The sequence below is a fragment of the Larimichthys crocea genome, chromosome VII (genome assembly GCF_000972845.2).
Source record: "Larimichthys crocea isolate SSNF chromosome VII, L_crocea_2.0, whole genome shotgun sequence".
In the NCBI taxonomy this organism is placed as follows: domain Eukaryota; kingdom Metazoa; phylum Chordata; class Actinopteri; family Sciaenidae; genus Larimichthys; species Larimichthys crocea.
The window spans coordinates 825,490-845,841 of record NC_040017.1 but is presented as its reverse complement, the minus strand read 5'-3'; the positions used below and the strand labels follow the sequence as shown (position 1 = coordinate 845,841).

General features: G+C 39.1%; 1 protein-coding gene across 7 annotated transcripts in view; it reads right to left on the bottom strand.

Annotated features, from left to right (window-relative positions):
* The window catches only part of brip1 (BRCA1 interacting helicase 1), a 107,942-nt gene that overhangs the window by 47,595 nt on the left and 39,995 nt on the right, over positions 1–20,352 (bottom strand). For 2 of the 7 annotated variants that reach the window (XM_019269234.2, XM_027280416.1), the window contains exons 20-24: positions 18,279–18,737; positions 16,041–16,105; positions 15,343–15,421; positions 15,008–15,220; positions 14,520–14,662 (exon numbers count right to left, since the gene is read on the bottom strand). In XM_019269234.2, the coding sequence (XP_019124779.2) occupies positions 14,520–14,662; positions 15,008–15,220; positions 15,343–15,421; positions 16,041–16,105; positions 18,279–18,737 (959 nt within the window). Of the gene's footprint in view, positions 1–14,519; positions 14,663–15,007; positions 15,221–15,342; positions 15,422–16,040; positions 16,106–18,278; positions 18,738–20,352 lie in introns of those variants that run through there. The other 5 variants (XM_027280418.1, XM_027280417.1, XM_027280419.1 and 2 more) reach the window with 4 other exon arrangements.

Sequence of the window (20,352 nt, the reverse complement as noted above, 5' to 3'; positions counted from 1 at the left end):
ACATTATTGTCAAACTGTGTGCGACTGTGAATCATCAGTGATGTCCAAAGGGACATATACTGAGCCTCAAAACTAAGCAATTGCACAACTTGGACTGTTTGTCTGTAGAGAGGCGCTCTGCTGATGTCAGCTCTGTTGGCATTTTTCAGAATAAACTCCTCGTGGCTCTTCTCTTCATCCAGTGGCACCGTGAGCAAAACACACCAGTCTGGCTACAATCTATCTCCACATGTTTATGTCGCAGGCTAAAGCCGTGCCATAATAGTAAATGGTTTCAGAACAACCCTAGGCTCAGCTGGGGCTCTACTCTATAGACCCCACACACACAGACAGACAGACACACACACACACACACACACAGCAGTGACCAATCTTCTCCTGCTCTTGCTAACTGGTATTGTTAATGTTTAATCCCCAGGGATACCAGTGTTGGTTTAGGCCCAGTAATGTTCTGCTTGTGTTGTTATAAATGGTGCCTCCATCCTGGGACCCTTGGCCGTCTCATTTACTTGTTTCAACATTCTTTCATGCACTTAATTTCAGTAACAGTAAATCTGTTTGGACAGATTGGCAAAACAAAAGTGACAAGATGAACTGAACGATGGCGGTGCCTTGTTGTCTCTGAGTAAACCACTCACTTTAGGGAGGGATGGCAAATGAGCAGAATTAGCTTAAGAAACAGATGTCTCTTTATTGCTGCTGACACAATAGACATCACGCTAAAACCTAGCAACAAAGCCCAATGGAGGCCAGAACACTATTCACAGCTTGATCACATGAGTGTGCCACTCGAGGCAAAGTAGAGAAACAGTGCCCCGTGCTGTCTGCAGTGAGAAAGACAAATGGGATGACTTCATTCTCTGCAGGGCAGCGTGTCAAGGGCAATAAGGCTTAAAGCCTCAAGCGGGAGGTGGGCAAAGACAAAGACAGCATGTCTGTAACACCTTTGTGTCACAGCAAAAAAGGATTATTAGGTTGCGCCATGATCAGCATACACAGATGCACGCACACAAAAATACAGGCCGCCCTATTAATTGGAGACAGAGCTATTATGAGCACGACAGGGGTGCGTGCGGCTTTGTCCCCCAAAAACTGGGTCATGATTAAAAACCACGAGAAGAGAGAATAAAGGAAACTGCATACACATTGTTTGTGGGGGGGTCCTCAGGTCCTCATGTTCTCTGGCATTGTCACCTGCCCCCTGTAACACCCCTCCCCACCCCCCCACCCCCAGCACATAGCTGTGTTTGGTTGAAATTTCACACAGCTGGGATGAGACTAGCTTAAACCTCCCTTTGTGTTTCTGTCAATAATCATGTTTGCACTCTCATGATCCTATGGCTTTAGCGCTGGTAAGTTATTTGCTGCTGCACCTCTACCACCTACATGACTGACTGATGTATGGCTTTTCTGGTTCGCGGGGATCAACGCAGCAGTTACTGACATGTTTTCTTTGCTTTGCTGCCTTTCATCTCTTCATTTGGCCTCATAGTTTAACAGCGTTTGAGCAAACAAGGTCTATAAAAAACACAGCGTTACACAAAAACAGAAACAGAAAGAGAAAAGGTTTGTTTGGAAGTTCATGTTAGGATACATGCTGACTACATAAGCACTCTTATATTAGAATCACATTAGTCCAAATGATGCAGATATTTGGTTTATGTTGTGCCACTAAAGCTTTGGCACAATGACATTTATATTTTAAAATATATATAAAAATATCATTCAATTAAAATCAGATTTTCAATTCAGTGTGAAATAAAGTTTCTTATCTACGTGGAAACACTTAGGCCTGTTCCTGACATGTCAAGACAGGAGAGGATGGAAAAAGGTTGTCAATGTTGGATAAAACTTTTTTCTCTTGGCTTCGATGCCGCTGTCAGTCAAAGTCGGTTTACCGGTCTATTAGTCTCATCACCACTTGTGGGGATTAAAGAGCCACTTTGTTCATAAAAAAGAAAAATGTCTTCCTAATTTCTGAAGCTCATGTCAGCCTCTGCTAAGTAGGTATAGTGAGAACTTACTGGCAGGGATTTCTTAACCCTTTCTGTTGGTTTCTGATGGGACATAGACTGGACCTTTATGAAGAGTTTTCATAGAGACAAGAGTTTATCAGACTCCACACTGGGTCTTTCTTGTTCCAGGCAGTCCAACACCAATGTTCATTGGGAAGGGTCAGCAGATAAAAACAACTCTTGTCTAAACATTCAGTTGCCATACATTACTACCATGGAGAGTCTTGCTACATCGTCTTCCTAAGACACTGGACCCTACCTCAGATTTAAATTTAGAAAAGTTTGAGAAATAGTACACAAAAATGACTAAAGCTGAAATGTCCAGGTAAGAATTTTTACTGTTTTAAGTAAAACAAATGAATGTTGATAAATTATCTGCTGGGCAGGTTATGAAGGGCAATGGGTGGGTAAGCAAAGCAAAGCAAACCACAAGTCATTCAGACAACTTTCTAACTGATATATCTGAATAATATCTGAATGAGTCAAGTATCTTCCTGGCAGCTCGTCAAAGAAACATGACACATGAATTTGCAGAGGTTGTAGCAGGATTTTTTGATACTACCACTAGAAGTCGCCAAGGTCAAAAAATCTTCAGTCCTACATGGATATGTTACTAAGTTTGTGAAAAACAGAATTTTTCATTTTGTCAAGTGTCTGATATAGCATACACTTTTAATCAATACTGCAGTCTACACTGGCCATGTAACAGTTTATGTTTCACTTGCACTCTAACTGCGCTCTTACTCACATAAAGTCTATCTTCAGAATTATGCCCGTAACTATATTTATTGTGTTTTGAGTACACAATACTCATACATGGACATAAAGATATGTCATCTCAAAATTACCACCTCAACTGTTTCTTTCCAACATCTAATACAGTACATATTACTTAGTTTAATAGGATAGCCTCGTGGATAGGAGGAGTCAGAGGATGGCACTGAGACACAAGGTCCTGGGGACCGTTACAGAGATCTAATGAAGGTTAAATGATGCACTGACACACTGTGACCCCACGCTCTACAAGCATGTGTATGTTCGCCATCTAGCTTCTTTCCACCATACAAAATACATAAAAACCTGTCAATAACAATTCATTTTCGTCACCACTGGATGAGCGTCAAATATTAAGGAAAAGAGGCTGTGTAAGGAAACTAATCATGTCATCTTAACGATGGTTACTAATTCCAACTGACTTTTGGCTGAACTTCTGTGAACTCCGTGACATCAGAGACGTTTCTCATCTACTTTGTCCTCAACTTTATTACTTTCGCTTATGAATATGATATATATGTATATATGTGTGTATATATATATATACGTACGTAGTAATACTGTGTTATTATTAGACTTGTACCGTGTGAAGCAACTATAAGCTGATTTTTCTGCTCAACCTGATACTTGAGCTTTATATAATTAGTTGTCAAAGATGGCTTAAATTATTGATTTTAATTCATGAATTAGCTCTGACTTAGTTTCATATTTTACACATTTGGAGTTCTTAAACCACAACAGTAAAATCAAATGCTTTCGACAGAATTTAATCAAAGTACAAGAACAAAATATTCACTTTATATATAAAGTCCCTTATTAGATAAGACATATCATATTCATAATATTATGAGTATGATATATACTATATCATTTCATATACTGTATATATACATATTATGAAATTAATTAGACCAGTCTGAATGAGTTTGAAGAATCATCAAATGCCAAAACAATGTACTGTGATATATTTATGATACACAACATGATTACTGTATACAAGTCTGGAAAGTTATTATGGCTGCAACCATTTACTTCCCCCATCTCAAAGACTGTGAGATAAACAAAAGAACTATGCTGCACATGCTACAAGGTGGAATATGTACTGGCAGCTAATGCAGTACCAGGCTGAATGACTGTGAACTGCTACTGAGGTCAGTGGGTTCAAAATATCAAAGCAAAAGTGAGAAAACTGAACCAGGATGCTCGTTTTTAATAGTAAAACTTTTTATTTGTGTGCTGTGTTTCCTGCACACGGCCGTGCTTTTGCTCTCAACAAAGTCCTGAGAGAAGTGTAGCTGCTAAATTACTCAAGACGCTAGATTTTTTTTCTCTAAAAGAAGCCGGAAACATTAAAATAAAAAAGATGGATACACTGTGGATTTATCACTATAAGCAAGGCCCGTTCACACTACATGTAGTGAATGTTCATTGCTAATAAGAAAAAATATGGATTTTTTTAACTGTTATATAAAGTACACATTTACACGATTAGCAAAAATTACACAAAGAAAATATGACAAAAAAATCTTAACTCATGGTCCATGCACTACTTTCTTCCAGACTTCTTAGACTTCATAGTCTCTATAACTGTTAAATGTGATTGAAAGCACTGTTAAAAAGTAGAGTAAGTACATCTTGGGTTACAATTTATCTAATTAAGTGACTATTTCAAAGGTCAAGAATGAACTTTTATGCTTGATATTAAAAATTATTTACATCACATCACATTTGTCTCATCTGCATCACAGAAAAGCAGGGCAGAGACAGAGCAGTGTCATATCTGACAGGAAGAACCTGCGTCCTTTCACAAAAGTCACAACACAAGCGCACACATACAAATGCACACTTACTAAGCCATGCATTCATTGCACCACATAAAATAAAAGGCTGCAGGTTTGTCGAGTACATTTAGAGAAAGTCACCTACAAAGTCATGCTAGGAGGGCAAATATTTAAAAAAATGGGCTTTTGGAATTGAAGAAACAATGAATCAGAAAAGCAACTTCAAGTGGCACCTGTTCGGGAGCAGGAGGACCAGGGTGGAGGACTGGAAGGGACAAAGGCTGAGCATTATGCTGCTGTTATAAAGAGCGGGTAAGCCTGTTTGCTTTAGAGGTGTTGTCCGGTTGCCCCAGCGGCTATGTATAGCGGGGACGCCCATTGCCTTTGTTTTCTGACACGAACAGGGGATGCTGAGAGCGAGCTGTGGACACTGATGCGTGACTGAATTCCTATTAGACTGGTAGCACTGGGAGAGTCTCTAGAGGGCACCTGCATCATCAACTCTATGCCTTAGCATGAATATATGTAACAGAGTCAAACTGATACTGAAACTGGGTTATGATACTACAATGTTGCTAGAGAATATGAGCATATTCTTTTGCATAACCCTTACAAGAACTGTGTTTGCAGCAGCATTTTCCTTTTTTACTAAGTGGTTAATTATTTGGTCCATAAAATATCAGAAAATAGTCAAAAACATCTATTATAATTTCCATGAACTCTAGGTGGACATCTTTCAGTGTCTTGTTTTGTCACTAACAGTGCAACAATCAATTACTGCAGCTCAAATTGAATATATTTTTTATTTACACACAGTATATTTAATTTAAAAAAGTACATAATCAATAGATAAACTGAGAGGTGACGTATTCTAGCAAAAAAAATGCCCACAAAATGACTGATTGAAATGGATCATTTCAATCTAAATCTGTGTTGACAGCGCTAAATTGAGCATGAGCAACATGCCACCCAAATATACATGTGGGATAGAAAACATCTACAGTGAAATTCATAGAGTTCAGTTTTACTGATACCTATCTGTCCACACCCCTGTGTCAACGTGCCAGGTCTACAACAATAAAACAGGATTAATACATACTTCAAACGGAGGTGCATTCGTGTGCACACTTAGGGCTTGTATTCAACACTTATTAACCCTTTTTGAAGTCTCAGCTCGTGCATTCAGTCAGTGCTCTATTATATGTGAGAAAAAGCTGCTGAATGCACAACGCAGAGCACAGAGAAAGTGGAATCAACCTGTTCAAACAGAGATGGGTTTGAGAAGTGTCATTCCCATGGCGAGGTGTGCCAGCGAGCTTTGAAAGTGTGATGAGTCAGGGCAAGCTCTCAGGTATGTTGCCACAGAATTAAACACTGAGTGTGTCCTGTTTGATTTTAAGAGCTCCTGTTCTTAAATAGTCTTGGTCTGTCAGCACTTACAGATTCCGCTAAGAGGCCAGAACAAAGAACTTTCCCGTCATTACTCTGTTGGGATTTTCCTCAGCGCTTCGAATGATTGTGTGTGGTGAGAATAGGTGTGAGATAAGCAGAACGAGGAGGATATAATATGTGGTAAGAACAACAACCATAGAGGGACAATGTTCTGTCCAGTCCCACATCTGTCAGGGGCGTCTTTGCATGATGAACCCACAAGTTACATTTGCATTCCTTAGCCAACCTCTCGAAGCTGGAGCGTGTTTTGACGCATGATGTCCCAATACTTATATATTTACACAGGTCTGGACCACCAACGGCTTTGTGATTTCACTCCTCCCATTTCTCAACACATTACCTTACATATCTCTAAGTCCTAAACTCCAACTTAGCTTTCTTACAAGTAGCTTTCTGACAGCTTTTAATACCTCACCTTTCACCTACACTTTATCAAAAGAAAGGCAATCCATCATTCTGAGGAGAGAAAAGCGAAGCATTTAGCGGGAGATGAGTGAGAAGTAACATGTTTGATCTGCTGAAATATTTGCCAAAGGATTCCCAAATGTAGGAGTGCCTAAGTGCATGTGAGGGAGTTTCCCCACATCTGCCAAGTGTGAGGACCAACAGACTCCAAAAACACCCTGGGATCATAATTGTACTGCAAACATTGATATTATTTGGCTTTATTAAGATCTAATGCAACACTACTGAAAGGCAGAATGTTGATACTGGATGATTCTGCAAAACACCTGCTAACAATTTGGTAATAAGAAGATACAGTATGTATTATTTAGGTCAGATCATAGTTAGAGAAAAATAGCTAATAAAAAGGATATTGCTAACAGCTTTGGTTAAGGTTTGCTTGCTCACTCCTTTTCTCTTCTTAGCTTCCTTTGTCAATGTTCTTTGCCTTGCCATGAAGTCCATAGCAGCTTCTAAAACTTGTTACATTGCCCACTTGCCCAATTCCGGTTCTGGCTAGACATTGGTTTTCCAGAGGTCCAAAACACTGTGGTACAAACACCAACCCCTGTTCCGGCACAGCTGTGATGCTGTTTTGGTCTGTCCTCTGCACAACTTCAAACCTCACCGGCAACGTTTCAGAAGTGTTTAGCCCGCCCGCCAGACTTTGTTTACTTGCTCAGATTTGGTCATTTTCCTGGTGTATGTTCTTCTAAACATGCTTCTACAAGTGTAAATATGCTACGTAGTTAATTTGTTTCACTTTTGTCTGTTTTTACGACCAGCAGTTTGCACAGGGTATTTTATTTTGAAAATCCACTGGATTCTCTATGCTGTTTCTGTGTCTGGCCTCCGCCAGCTCGAGGTGCTCTGTGTAAATTGTACTGGTAACGTGGAGCCAAGCGGAGGCCCAACTTCTGGGATACTTCTGAACACTTCTGTGGTGGAGCAGTGGGGTTTAAAAAGTGGTGCACAAGCAACACTGCGCATCCGCGCCAGGTGGAATTTGGGGGTAACACTCCCCCGGTGCTCTGAGCTCACAGTCCAGGCAGCCTGGCTAACAAACTGAGCTTACATTTGCTAACAGCAGCTACAGTTGGCAGCAGTTTACTTCACTGTCCATCAGGAAACTGTAAATCACAGAGAGTTGAGGCAGAGCGGAGGACATCAGAGGGAAAACCAGAAAACATTTTCTCCATAAAATATGATCCAGTTTCACCAAAATCAAATAGACTTGATGGTGTGTGACTTAGTATCGTAAAGCGTTATGTATTTCTCATGGGTGATCATACTCGGAGCATAAAGTTACAAAGACTACTTATCAAGGACATAGACACCATTCATCTAATTACAAGTCAGTGTAGCATCAACATGATTTAAAATCTGTTTATGGTAGAAACATTACACAATGTTACTTTAATTAATTTATACCAAATGCAAATTCAACATCTTTTATGATCTCATGAATTTGTCTTCTCTATCTTCATGAACAAAACTCCGAGAAAAAAGTGCAATGATGATTTACAACGTATTTTCTGGCAATAATCCTCTTCCCACACACATCCTTCACCTCCTCCTTCACACCTTATCTCAGAATAGTCATTACTTTCTGCATTTTAGTAACTTTAACTCTTTCTCTGTTCTCTCTCTGTTATTTTTATCTCAGAGTTGCTGTTGGTCTGAATGTGTGTACTATCTACCTGTTGCCATCTTCACAGCCAAGCTAGACCTTTAGGGAACTGGTAATTTACCATCTAAAGGCAAGTGGAATAAGTCTTGTGTTTTCATTGATCTCTGCCTTCTCTGTTCTCAACATGAGACAGGTCTGGGACTCAGGAAGACTACAGAGACCTTTTGTGTGCTAATAATTCAGGATGTCCTAGAGAGAGACAGTTCACTTTCTTTTTTGCAGCATACCAAGCTAATGGAGCACTGCTTAAATTAGAGAGGTCATCTCCCCCAACCAAAACCTGGACTCAAACCCAAATGAAAAGCAAATGTTTCCCACGACAGATTTATGAGAGACCATCATTTAAGGTAATGCAAACTATGCAGCACAGTAAAACATATGGTGACTGAGAGCAGGTAGGCAATGAAAAGAGGTTTGATGCAACCGCGTTCTAATCAAGCTGTCAAGTTGGAAAGCTGTCCGTGATGGTATGATTTTATTATGAAGATCTCATTGTCTTTTTGACATTGTGTGATTTTTGCTTCAGGGGTCATGTTGATAAGCAAGACAGACAGCAAGACAGACAGACAGACAGCAAGACAGACAGACAGCAAGACAGACAGACAGACAGACAGACAGCAAGACAGACAGCCAGCCAGCCAGCCAGCCAGCCAGACAGACAGACAGACAGACAGACAGACAGACAGACAGACAGACAGACAGACAGACAGACAGACAGACAGATCGATGAACTTGTTGGAGACAATCAAGAGTCTCCAGCCATGCTAGTTGTTCTGTGAAGCTGTTACTTGTACAGTGGTGCGTTACATACAACATGATTACTTTTGCAGGTAGTTTGTCATAAACCGTAAGTACTGAAAAACTTAAGTAAGTACAAACTGGTCGCCAGATGACACAGGTTCACTTAAGTAAGCAACACTCATCCTTTGAGGACCATGAATGTTTGTACAAAATCTCCAGACTGTTCATCCAAAACTTGAGATCTTTCAGTCTGGTGGTGCACCGACCAATCAATCAACCAACCAACCGACATTGCTATCCTTAGAGCGATGACATGAGAGATTATGAGAAAAGGGTCCCAATTAATGCTCTTAGCCTATTCTAACTCTTACTTTGGTCTAGAGAAGATCAATCATTGCCATTGACTGCTTTACAGTGTCTGACATCTCATTAAATCCCCAATAAAAGAGGTTGAACCTCTTATTGATTGAAAGTAGGATAATGACATCGCTTCTCAAAAATTAATGAGGCAAAGCAAAATGGACCTAGATAATTATTAATTGCTTGCTTACGCTTTGTATTAAGAAATTGAGACCAATTTAAGCAATGAGTACAGATTCATACACACATTCATCAACAAACACACAACTTTACAATATGGACGAACACACAGATGTACAAAATGATGTACACCTAGACAACAACAACAAAAATCTTCAACATGATACTACACAAAGAAGTTAAGTAGTTTAATGGATCAGAGTTTCTTATCTCTGTCAGTGTTCAACCATAAACAGGGCAATGTTGCATACAATAATGGCTAATTGCCAGTGCTTAATGCTCTCCTGCTGAGATCTTACTACAATATGCACAACTAAAAAGGCATCAGGCTTTCAGCTGACAAATGGTTGCCACAATCACACTTATAGCATTAACCAGCTTATGGTGTAAGCACACCAAGATGAGCCCAAACAACGGATGTCTATATCAAGATTAGTCAACTTATAAAACCACATAGGCAGATTAGGTGTCTAATTCCACTGACCCTCTGAAACAAATCTGGGTTTATTATTCAAGGAGCTCCAAACCTATGACTCAAGCCAAGTTCTAACAGCTGCTCTATGGACAGATTGCTAAAGACCCTCTACTACCAGATGATCCAGTCAAGCAATCCTTATCAGGCTACATACGCTTAAAGAAATCAATTTCTTTAGCTATTCACCTAATGCACCATACTGAGCAAAGCTGTCCATTTAAAAGAATATGCGAATAAAGACAATTCTAACATGAAACATGAAGGTTATGTACAAGCTTATTGTAAAGAATACAACATAAACATTTGAACTACGATGATTTTAATCCATTACAAAGGTCTACATGATGTCCACTTGCATGTTTCATTATATGTAAAAGGAGGCACAGCAGACCTTTTTGTCTCTGCAACTTAAATTATTATTATTATTGTCCACCGAGAAAGATGTTTTTTTCTAAATGATAGCAGGAATAAATAATAAAAAAAAGAAATATAGTGTTATATACCTAACAGAAGAAAACCTAAACCTATTACAAGTAAATATATGTTAGTTAGCACCTGTGTCAGGGTAGGAGGGAAGGAGATAATTAGATAATAATTACGTATTACATGCATATATGTTTTTAATTGTTGTTGTAATTCATGTGCAATTATTTTCTCCTTTTTTCTTTGTGGAGTTTTGGAGGAGGAATGGGTAAGACAATTAGTACATTATCACAATATTTCTAATTGATATTTTAATAAAAAATAATGTTGAAAAGGGACATGTAGTGACCTGAACAATGATGGAAAAAACATTTCTGTGCAAAATATAAACATGAAACATTATTTCATGTTAGAAGTGAGCAAACTAAGTGAAAAGATTCTTTATGATGTGAATCAATCAGTTTTCTACAGCAATCATTACGCTAGAAATCATTCATGCTGCATTCAGTTTCAACAGCCTAAATCAACAACTCACAATCCAACCAAGATTTTTCACATTTTTGACAAAGTATGCACATAAAACATTCTGAAATCCAGAACAGCACTTTTTGTATGGGTACAGTGTAAAGGGTAACTCTGCATGATAGTATGTACAGTATGTGTACAAAGGTGTTTCAGACATTTACATGGTAACAACTGTATATTAAAATAAATATAAAATAGTTCTAATAGACACCATCTAATTAGAAAACTTAAATCTGTCACCACAGGCTAAATTACTTATTTTCTTTTCAGATGGAAGTGCAGAACAGAATTCATTTTGTTCTACAAATAAATCAGTCAGGTGAAAATAATCACCTTTATATCCACTGGGGCATGAAGATTGCCTTTTATTAAAGGTCACTATATCGAGCTTGCAAGCCTCCGATTTCATCTGTGCTCCAACAAAGCACATTAAAACACATGGTGTCTGCGTGCTCTCCTATTATCTGAACGTGGACAATTATTAAATGTAGTAATGCCTCCTGCAGTAACTATATGCGATTATGACGGTGGGGCAGATATGAAGACTTGAGGCAGGTGTTAGAGGGATGAGGAGACATGTTTTGGCACAGATGACAAAGTGATAAATGATGGGGAGGGGGAGATTATGACAACAATGGCAAATTGAGATTAACGGGTCAAAACAACAGTGGCCGATGATGCCGGTAAAGTTGTGAGCGTGTCATGCCCTTCGCCAAGAGTGTTGGGGCCCATTAACTGGCTACATGCAAAGTGGAGTTTGGGTGTCTGGTAAGTACACCCAGACAGACTCCAAAGCTTTACATGCAATATGGTGTCTGTCAAATTCACAGCTGAACAGCAGGAACTTGAAACCTATCATGCGATCGCATCATGCGAGTGTATGAAAAACAGTGAAGGGTGGACCAAAGTGTGTCCTAAACCCCCTCGCAGGCAGAGGGGGGCAGAGACATGCATTCGGCCGGTGGGCTTAGTCCGATTCACACTGTGATCCAGATGGCCAAAATGCTGAGGCTATTTCACAGAGTCCGTCATCTAAACATAATGTCAGATGGGAGTGTTTACTGAAATCTACAATTGGAACGCAAGACAAAGCAGAACATGACAGAGGAGAGGATCTGGACTTAGTGGACAGCAATGTTTAACTGTTTTACACATTTATTGTCTGAGCAGTGTGCACAAAGAAGCAGATATAAGGACAGCCAGGCAAGAAGTATTTACTGGTATGTATGAGATGCTTGATGAGTGTCTCCTAATGATTTACACAAGAAGCATGCCGTGCCCCATCAATGCAGACCCAATGTGAAATACTTTCTTGTAATCAGTAACTAGATTTGAGGACTTTGACAGGCTATAAATTATATTTTATCCTGATTGACATCTGTTTTCTTGAATCATCGCTGCAAGTTTGAGATTATTTTTTGTTAAGATGCAGGGTGAACAACATCTACCTTATACAATCTTGCATTTCCTAATTTTATCGAATGCTAAATGGATCTTTGATTATTTGATTGAAAAAATACATTTGTGTTACACTGGGAACATCCTTGAGGAAATGTGGGATGAGACTGGATTGGAGTCAGATTTGAAAGTACCACAGAATTTGGAAAGTTACAGTTAAATCTGAATTTACCAGTCAAACAGGGTTAATCTTTTTAATCTGACAGGTCACACTAATAATCTCAACAGTCTTTGACATTCAAAGAGTCATGACAGTTAACTGAACACAAAGGGGGGGGGGAAATCATATATATCATATATATCATATATATCATATATTGGTCACTTTTTTTGTTAGAATGACTGATTTCTACAATGTAGAAAAAATATTGTTTCTCCACAATATACTATGACTAAATTCATAAATGAACTCTTTAATTTGTAACTTTGACACCTAAATACATCATGCTACACTTTTGTTATAGCTATGTGCACAGACCCCTACCGAAAAAACTATGCATATAGTACATTATATTGTATTATATATGTAAATATTTATGTACTATATATTAAAATGTATAAACGAAAAAAAATTTATATTTTAATCTCATTGTACAAACGTATAGTGACAATAAAAGGCATTCTATTCTATTTTATATATATATTATTATACTATATATTTTCATACTGAATGAAACATGGTCACGTGGCTTTAACAGATACAGTGTAGCACAGATGCATCTTCTGCCTGTAAACCAAATCTTAAAAAAAAGGAAAAGAAGCAGTTTAAGGGTTTATAATGAGAAACCGGCTAAAACATCCATAGAAACTGTGATATTCTCTGTTCTGTTATGACTGTAAATCGGCTTATGTGGGGGTGGGAGTGGTTACTGATTGACATAGGCCTCCTGGAACAGCATGCACTCACCTCAAAGAACTTACAAGTGACAAACAACAAAAGAAGCCGGTACAAACACTGTTAAAGAAACACTGTGGTCAAACTAGGATATTCGTACAGCGTACTACTGTAAATGGACATTACCATCACAGTCTCTCTGTGGCTAGCTGCTCAGCATTTCTCATCATTTCTCTGGAGAATACAATAAGTCGAAGGCAAGGTTTTTTTAAACATTCTGTAATAGTACAACTGTGAATAAGTTGACAGACTTTTTCTGGTCTGGTGATTTTCTTTATAAAAAAAATCAGTGAGCCACACTGTTGCACTGGGTAACATGTTCCTAAATTACAATGGACACACTGATGCTAAGATTATATATACATAGTGTATAGATAAATACACACATATACACACACATATTTTTCAGAACTTGTCTTTCCTGCCTCACAGTTAATGATTTTTTTCTTGAAAGAGAATCCCAAAATAGTGAAATGAGTTAACATAAGTATGCAGGTGACGTTATGTTATTCACCATGTCTTCGCAACCCCTATCCCAGCCAGGGTTGAATGTGGGCATTAACATAAGGGATGGGTCTATGAGATTAATACATGGAGATTTAAGAGCTGGACAAATGAGCAGCACTCACACAAAAGTGGGCGAGAGGGCAAAACTGAATTAAAAATTAAACTAAACTTTATTTGGAGGCATTGTGTGCACTGTGGTTTGTAGATGTGTTCTGAACAATAGTCAGAGACTGTAACAGTTTGACAAGATAGCCTGGGACAACAGTCAAAATGCAGGTTGGACATGGGGCCAGTAGAGCACAGGTTTTCTGTATCAAAGGAGTGTAACTGGGTAACTGCAGCTAAATAAATTTTGATGACAGCTACGTTTCACCTCCAAAAATCCAGATACATGAATATGATTTGTGTGACGCTGTCAAAAATCAGATTTATATGTAGGAGCCACTGAGTGCAACCACTGTCATCTGACGAGGATGTGAAGACATTGTTCTGAGCTTCCGGTTTCGTTTTCCCATTTTGTAAATATTCCAATGCACTTCATAAAATAAAGTAAATTCTTAGTAGGATACAGCAGCAGATTCACTGGAACAACTCAAGGATGTTCAAGGAAGGAAGAACATTACAGTGATTTCCAGGAAATACAACCACATGCAGATCAGAGTTAAGTGAATTAACAAATTAAGTAAGAAAACCTTGAGAAAACCTTGAGATTGTTTTTTCTGCCAAAGGCAAATCAGGATCTCAAATTTACATTTGAAATGCATTACAGTATATGTGCATATTTTCATGTTTAGTTTACCTGATCTTGAGCCGGGTCTCGAGGGTACTGGATCTCTGCTGCAATTAAAGGTGCAGACAGGACGGGGCTTTGAGACAAACAGCCTTTGCACTGCAGAAATCTGGTAACAGAGCCCTCCTCAGGGTTCCAGATGGCATTATATGCTGCATGAATGAGAACCAGTGGGAGACCGTGCAACTTTACCGACTTTAGAGGAAAAACAGTGTCATAAAAGGATCAAAGTGAGAGGTTGACATGTTTAAATGTTTTTAAAACAGGGACGGAAGAAGAACCAGCATATAACTCATTTTTTATCATTTAAAGCAATCATGGAAATAATTTAGTAATTTCTTCAAAAAATGTGGCAACATATTTAATTATTCCACCTAGTTTTAAGGCGGAATGCCCAGTTGTGGGATCACTGGCAGATTTTTTTGAGTAACTTGTTGATTTGCCACAATTACTTTTTAGACTTTGTTCTTGTCTAATCAGACGAGCTGTCAACCCACCAGTTGAACTCTCATCACAGTATGGTTGCAGAGTGGTCCTTAGGGCCTCCGGTGCTGTGAGACTCCGGACCACCAGCAGTGAGCCTGAGTTGTCTGAAACTGATGGCTGATGTGGTGCACACCGGCAGCAGCGGGTCATTGCTGCAGGACCGAATGTGTCTTTTCTCAGAAGAGATAGATGTTCAAATTCACAGGCAGCATGTTCCAACGCACCTGAAAAAATGAATGTCACGACAGTGAAAATACGGTCACACGTTCACTCCATGGAATGCTTTGACTCATTATTTAGCTGTGGTAAATAAACTGAAACGTGACAGGGATTTCACAGAAATTACCATGTGCTAAGGGTAGAAGTTCCATTTTACAAGCAGAACAGTAGAGTCCCAGAGAGCACGGCTTCTGACTTTTAACTTTCTGTAAGTAGAACAAAAAATAAACCACTCAGGCTCTGCCATGTCTCAAAACATTCTTTTTATATGTAAACCATTAGCAATGATGGTCAGGAAACATTTTTGAGATTCGTCACAGAGACACTGCCTACAAAGAGTAAAACTGTTTTGTCTTGATGGATCTGCGAGCGTTTCTTAATGTCTGAATGATCCAAACTTTTTCTGTTTCGGTGCCGTGCTTTGATCGTGTATTTGTGTTGCTTTTGGCATGTGTTGACGTCAGTCGCTTTGATTTTCACACTGTGTTCACACAGGATGTGGTGATATGACTCATTACCATCCACTGTGTTTTCTTTATGTGTGTCTGTGTGCAGCACAGAGAGAAAACAGACTTAATACAAAAAGCATCACTGCAGGTGGACGGCAGCACTGATCTCTGTCAATATTGGTTTGGCTTTTATATATCCTATAATGCATTTCTGTGTCCTGCTTGAAAGAAATTATTTGAATTTAAAATCATAATATATACACAGTATATTAATATTACAATACAAGGTAAAAGATAAGCATAGTATAGATTAACAGTGCGACCGTCTGCTGTGACTTGCTAAAAAAAACATAAAACAGGTTAACTTGGAACTTACCTTTAATTTTGGAGAGGTCTTCTTAAATCTGTGTTTCTGCTTGCAAGATCTCTGCACTTTTATAGCTTGGTTGAAAAAATTATAGTTAACTTTTAGTTGACGTAAATAAAATAGCTGCATTAAAAAGACCTTTTGTCAAAATGTTTAAACATGTTGACGTGCTTTAAAGGTCTAGTGTGTAACATTTAGGAGGATCTTTTACCTGAAAATAACATTTACATTTAGTCATTTAGCAGACGCTTTTATCCCAAGTGACTTACAAAAAAGGGAAACAATCATGGTAAATTGTGACTAGGACACGTTAGTGCAGCAATAAGTACTGTGACAGTACTAGGGGGAATAGATTTAGCATGTCCAGTTTTGGTAGTGCTAGCAGAGGAGGTACTCTCTGAAGAGCTGGAGGTCTTCAGGAGTTTTTTTTTTTTTTTCCCCCCAAAGGTAGAGACGGATGGCCCTGCTTTGGTCGGAACGGGTAGTGTATGCCACCAACGGGGAACAACAGACAATAAGTCTAGCCATTAGTGATTTAAATTTAATGCGGAGGCACGTGCAGAAACCGAGGGGTTGTCAGATAGAGCAGAGTGTCATCTGCAAAGCAGTGGTAGGAAAAGCCATGTGAACGGATAATTGGACCCAGGGAGGTGGTGTAAATAGCAAATAGAAGGGGCCCAGCACCAAGCCTTGGGGCACCCCTGTGATGAGATGATGAGATGTGGACAGCTGTTCAAGCCAGGATACTCTTAACGAGCGCCCGGCGAGATAGGATCCAAGAATCATTGTGTTTTGGTAACATTAGAATCCGAGGCCGCCATGTTGCACAGCCATGTTTTTATAGTAGCTCAGAATGAAACTCTGGGTCTAGACAGAGTCTTTCATGTTTTTTCGCAGCCACTGTAGATTATCACTTGGTAGTGAGGCAGAGAACATTCAGTTGGTTGCAGCCTGCAGCCTCACCACTTGATGACACTATATTCAACACACTGGACCTTAATAACAACTTGTTTAATTGAATTTAAATGTATTAAGTGTTTAAGTAATACATTATTATATGACGTGATATTCTGTAATTTAAAGCTAGAAAAGGTCTCCAACGTTCTATCAGGCAGCAGCTGTTATTTAAGTGTTCTATACAATTCCCCATCAATTTCACTACACATTAATTAACAAATAGTAAAACGAGCTAAAACAAGAGCAGGAGTCAGTGTTCACTGCTGTGTTTCGGTAGACCTGTCATGTATGTGGATGTTGCACTCCAGCAGCCGAAGTAGTAGCTATTGAAATAATCATACTGAAATGAAATACTGCTCGAAGTATCCAGCTAGGAAATCACCTGTCAAACTCCACAACTCAACAGGAAGTTTTTCAGACTCCATAAAATGTTTGAAGCAGTTTTCCATTTTCAGGAAGCAGATCTTAATGTCAAAAATCATTGTTGAACACTTTTACAACCTAAACTGTACATGATGTATATGCTGCCTAAGTATGTGGAAGTCATTATATAATGTCACATGCTGTGCGGCTCCAAAGCTCCAACAGAGTTACAGATTTAACTGTGCACTTGGGCAACAAATATAACACATGGAGACCCACTGCAGCTGTGATTGGCTGGTGATCATAAGAGAGGCGTTATTGTGGTGTTTGCAAAAGTGCTGTATGACACATTGAGGATCATGCAGGAAGAGATATACAAACAGGTTTTCTCTCATTTTTGTTCGTATCCAGGATATGGTCTCATTTTGTGTGCACCCGTTGATTTCTGCAATGAACCATTAGTTATTTTTGCTCTTCTTTTGGGTGACAGTGGTCAAGAACACTCTCACCAAGGTAAGAAAAAAAACATGTTATTTTCACAGTGTACAAATTATTATTATGCTAAAACAATCTGCCACGCCCCTCCAATTTATGATCAAGTGGGATACATCATTCACCACACCTGGGTCAGAGCAGATTTGGATGGTTAAGAATGTTTTGTGCATCTGGAGGTGACTGCATGAGGCCCATTGTTATAGTGAGTGTAGTGAATGCTGATGACTGATCATTACGATGCTTGGCAATGCTACAAATTGTGGGAGATATCGTTCAGGCTGAAATCAAGAACTGGCAAGAGATTGTGGAAAAAGGCCAGATGAGCTCAAATACACACAAGCATGCATGCCTCAGTGTATTGAGTTAAATGATTCTGTTCAAGCTTCATCCTGTTCACACTGCACAACATGTGATTTGAAGTTCTATATTTACCTTTCTGGCTGCTGTGCAGACTTCCTGGACAATCCACTGCTGGACTTGTAGGTCTACATTCTGCTGCATCAGCTTCTTGCAGAGACCTTATGTCTTCTTTTTGAGGAGTCACAACATCAAACTCTATGTGTTCTCTCACACCCACAGAGGACTTTTCTGACTCAGTCAATCTGTTCTTTACACTTAGTTTCAAGACTTGTTCTGTCTGTTGGTAGGTAATCCTGATATTGTCCTGATGGTCTGGCAAAAGATGTACCTGATAAGAATTCTCTTGAACTCTGTCTTTTTTTGAGCTGTTCACTCTGACTGGTCTGGATCTGGACGGTCTGCTCTTTAAATCCAGGTTCATTACCTTTAACTCATGATCTGCTCTGGCCTTGTCTGTCCTCCTGTGGCTGCTCCTGGTCTCAATCTTCTGAACACTTACTCTTCCTACATTCTTGACCTCACAGCCTTCACCTGTCAATGTCACATTGTTGGGGAAAAAGATTAATAGGTTTCCTAAGTTGGAATAAACTGTTCATTCTTGACAATCATTTAAAACCCCATGTAACTCCTGTGACGATTGAAAAACTCCAGAATAACCAGAAAAACCCATGGTACATTAGTCGATGGTTTAGAAGATCAAGAAAGAGCTTTGAAACTCCACTGCGCAGCTATTAGTAACACTAAAACTACTTAGTTTTACTACCTATAACAATAAATGGTAATTTTTTAAGATCGGGAGGTCAACAGTAGAATTACTAATTTCACCATGATTTGCACTTGTACACAAGCTGGTCCACTGTGCACCATGCACTGTCTTTCAATGACATGAATGAGTGAGCATTCTGTGAAATAAGATTTACGAGGGACAGTGAAACACTGAAACAAACTGAAAGTGTAAACCTTATTGAAATGAAGGAAGTGGCTGAGTCAGCGTTGCAGTGAATGAGGTCTTACCCGGTAAACATGATGTACCATCGATACACATCAAACAGCAAACTCTTGAAATACTTTCAATATTTTTCCTCAACGTCGACACCACTATCATCTCCCAGTGGAGGTCGTGTTTTCATTGTTTGTTTGGGTGTCAGTAGGATAATGGGAAAACTACTGGCCTGACTTGGTGGAAGGGTGTAGCATGGACCATGGAAGAACCCAGTATATTTTGGACCACTGAAGGGTGAATACATGAATTATTTTTTATTCTTGTTAACATAATGATAGGTCAGTTGTAACACTGGGGTTAATGGTGAAACTGAATTCAACAAAAGGTCAGTGCTCTGGACTCATTCTTCACTGTGGCTGGTCTACAGTTACAACAGTAGTGGGTCCAACTTTCTCAAACAAAGTACTGAAAAACTTTTGATTAGTCACTTTGTGTCAACAGCATGCTGATCGTTCCCAATACCACAATTTAGTTTGGGCAAACAGCACAAATCTGTGGGATTTCAATTAATCTGGACGTTGCGCTTTTTCTGTTGCATGTCCGCTTTGTGATTATTTCTGGTGTATTTTTTAAATAAAAATGCCGTCTTAGTGTAGCTTTAATAATGTGAGGCTTGGGGGAAAGGATGAATTAGTCTAATGGGAAAAAACACAGTCATTCACAGCCATTACTGATTCTTTCGGTAATGCGGGCTCCCTATTAAGTGCTTTTAACACACATTCGCCGGCCTCTCCGTGCTCTGTGTTTTGATGATGTTAACGAGTGGTCATGCATGATTACATATACAAGGGTCTTGGGGAGGCAGCTGATGAGCAAAGAAAGGCTTTAATGGAACACTTGTGTGCTCTGCTCGTCTGCACAAATCACACATTGGTGAAGTTAGAGCTGTAATGAGACAAATCACATCATTGTAATCATGTTTAATCTCATTTTTTCTGTCTCCCTCCGACTCAGCTTGTTGGTGATTATGCATTTAGCATTGGCTTGATTAAATGACCTCAGTTCCCCAGACAATCAAATATGGCCATTAAAGTGCTGATTACACATAGTACTGTATTGGACATACATAGGTCACAGAGTGTTGTCCTCCACGAATAAAGAGGTTAAGACCTAAATGTCAGTGAATTAAGGACTACAAATATG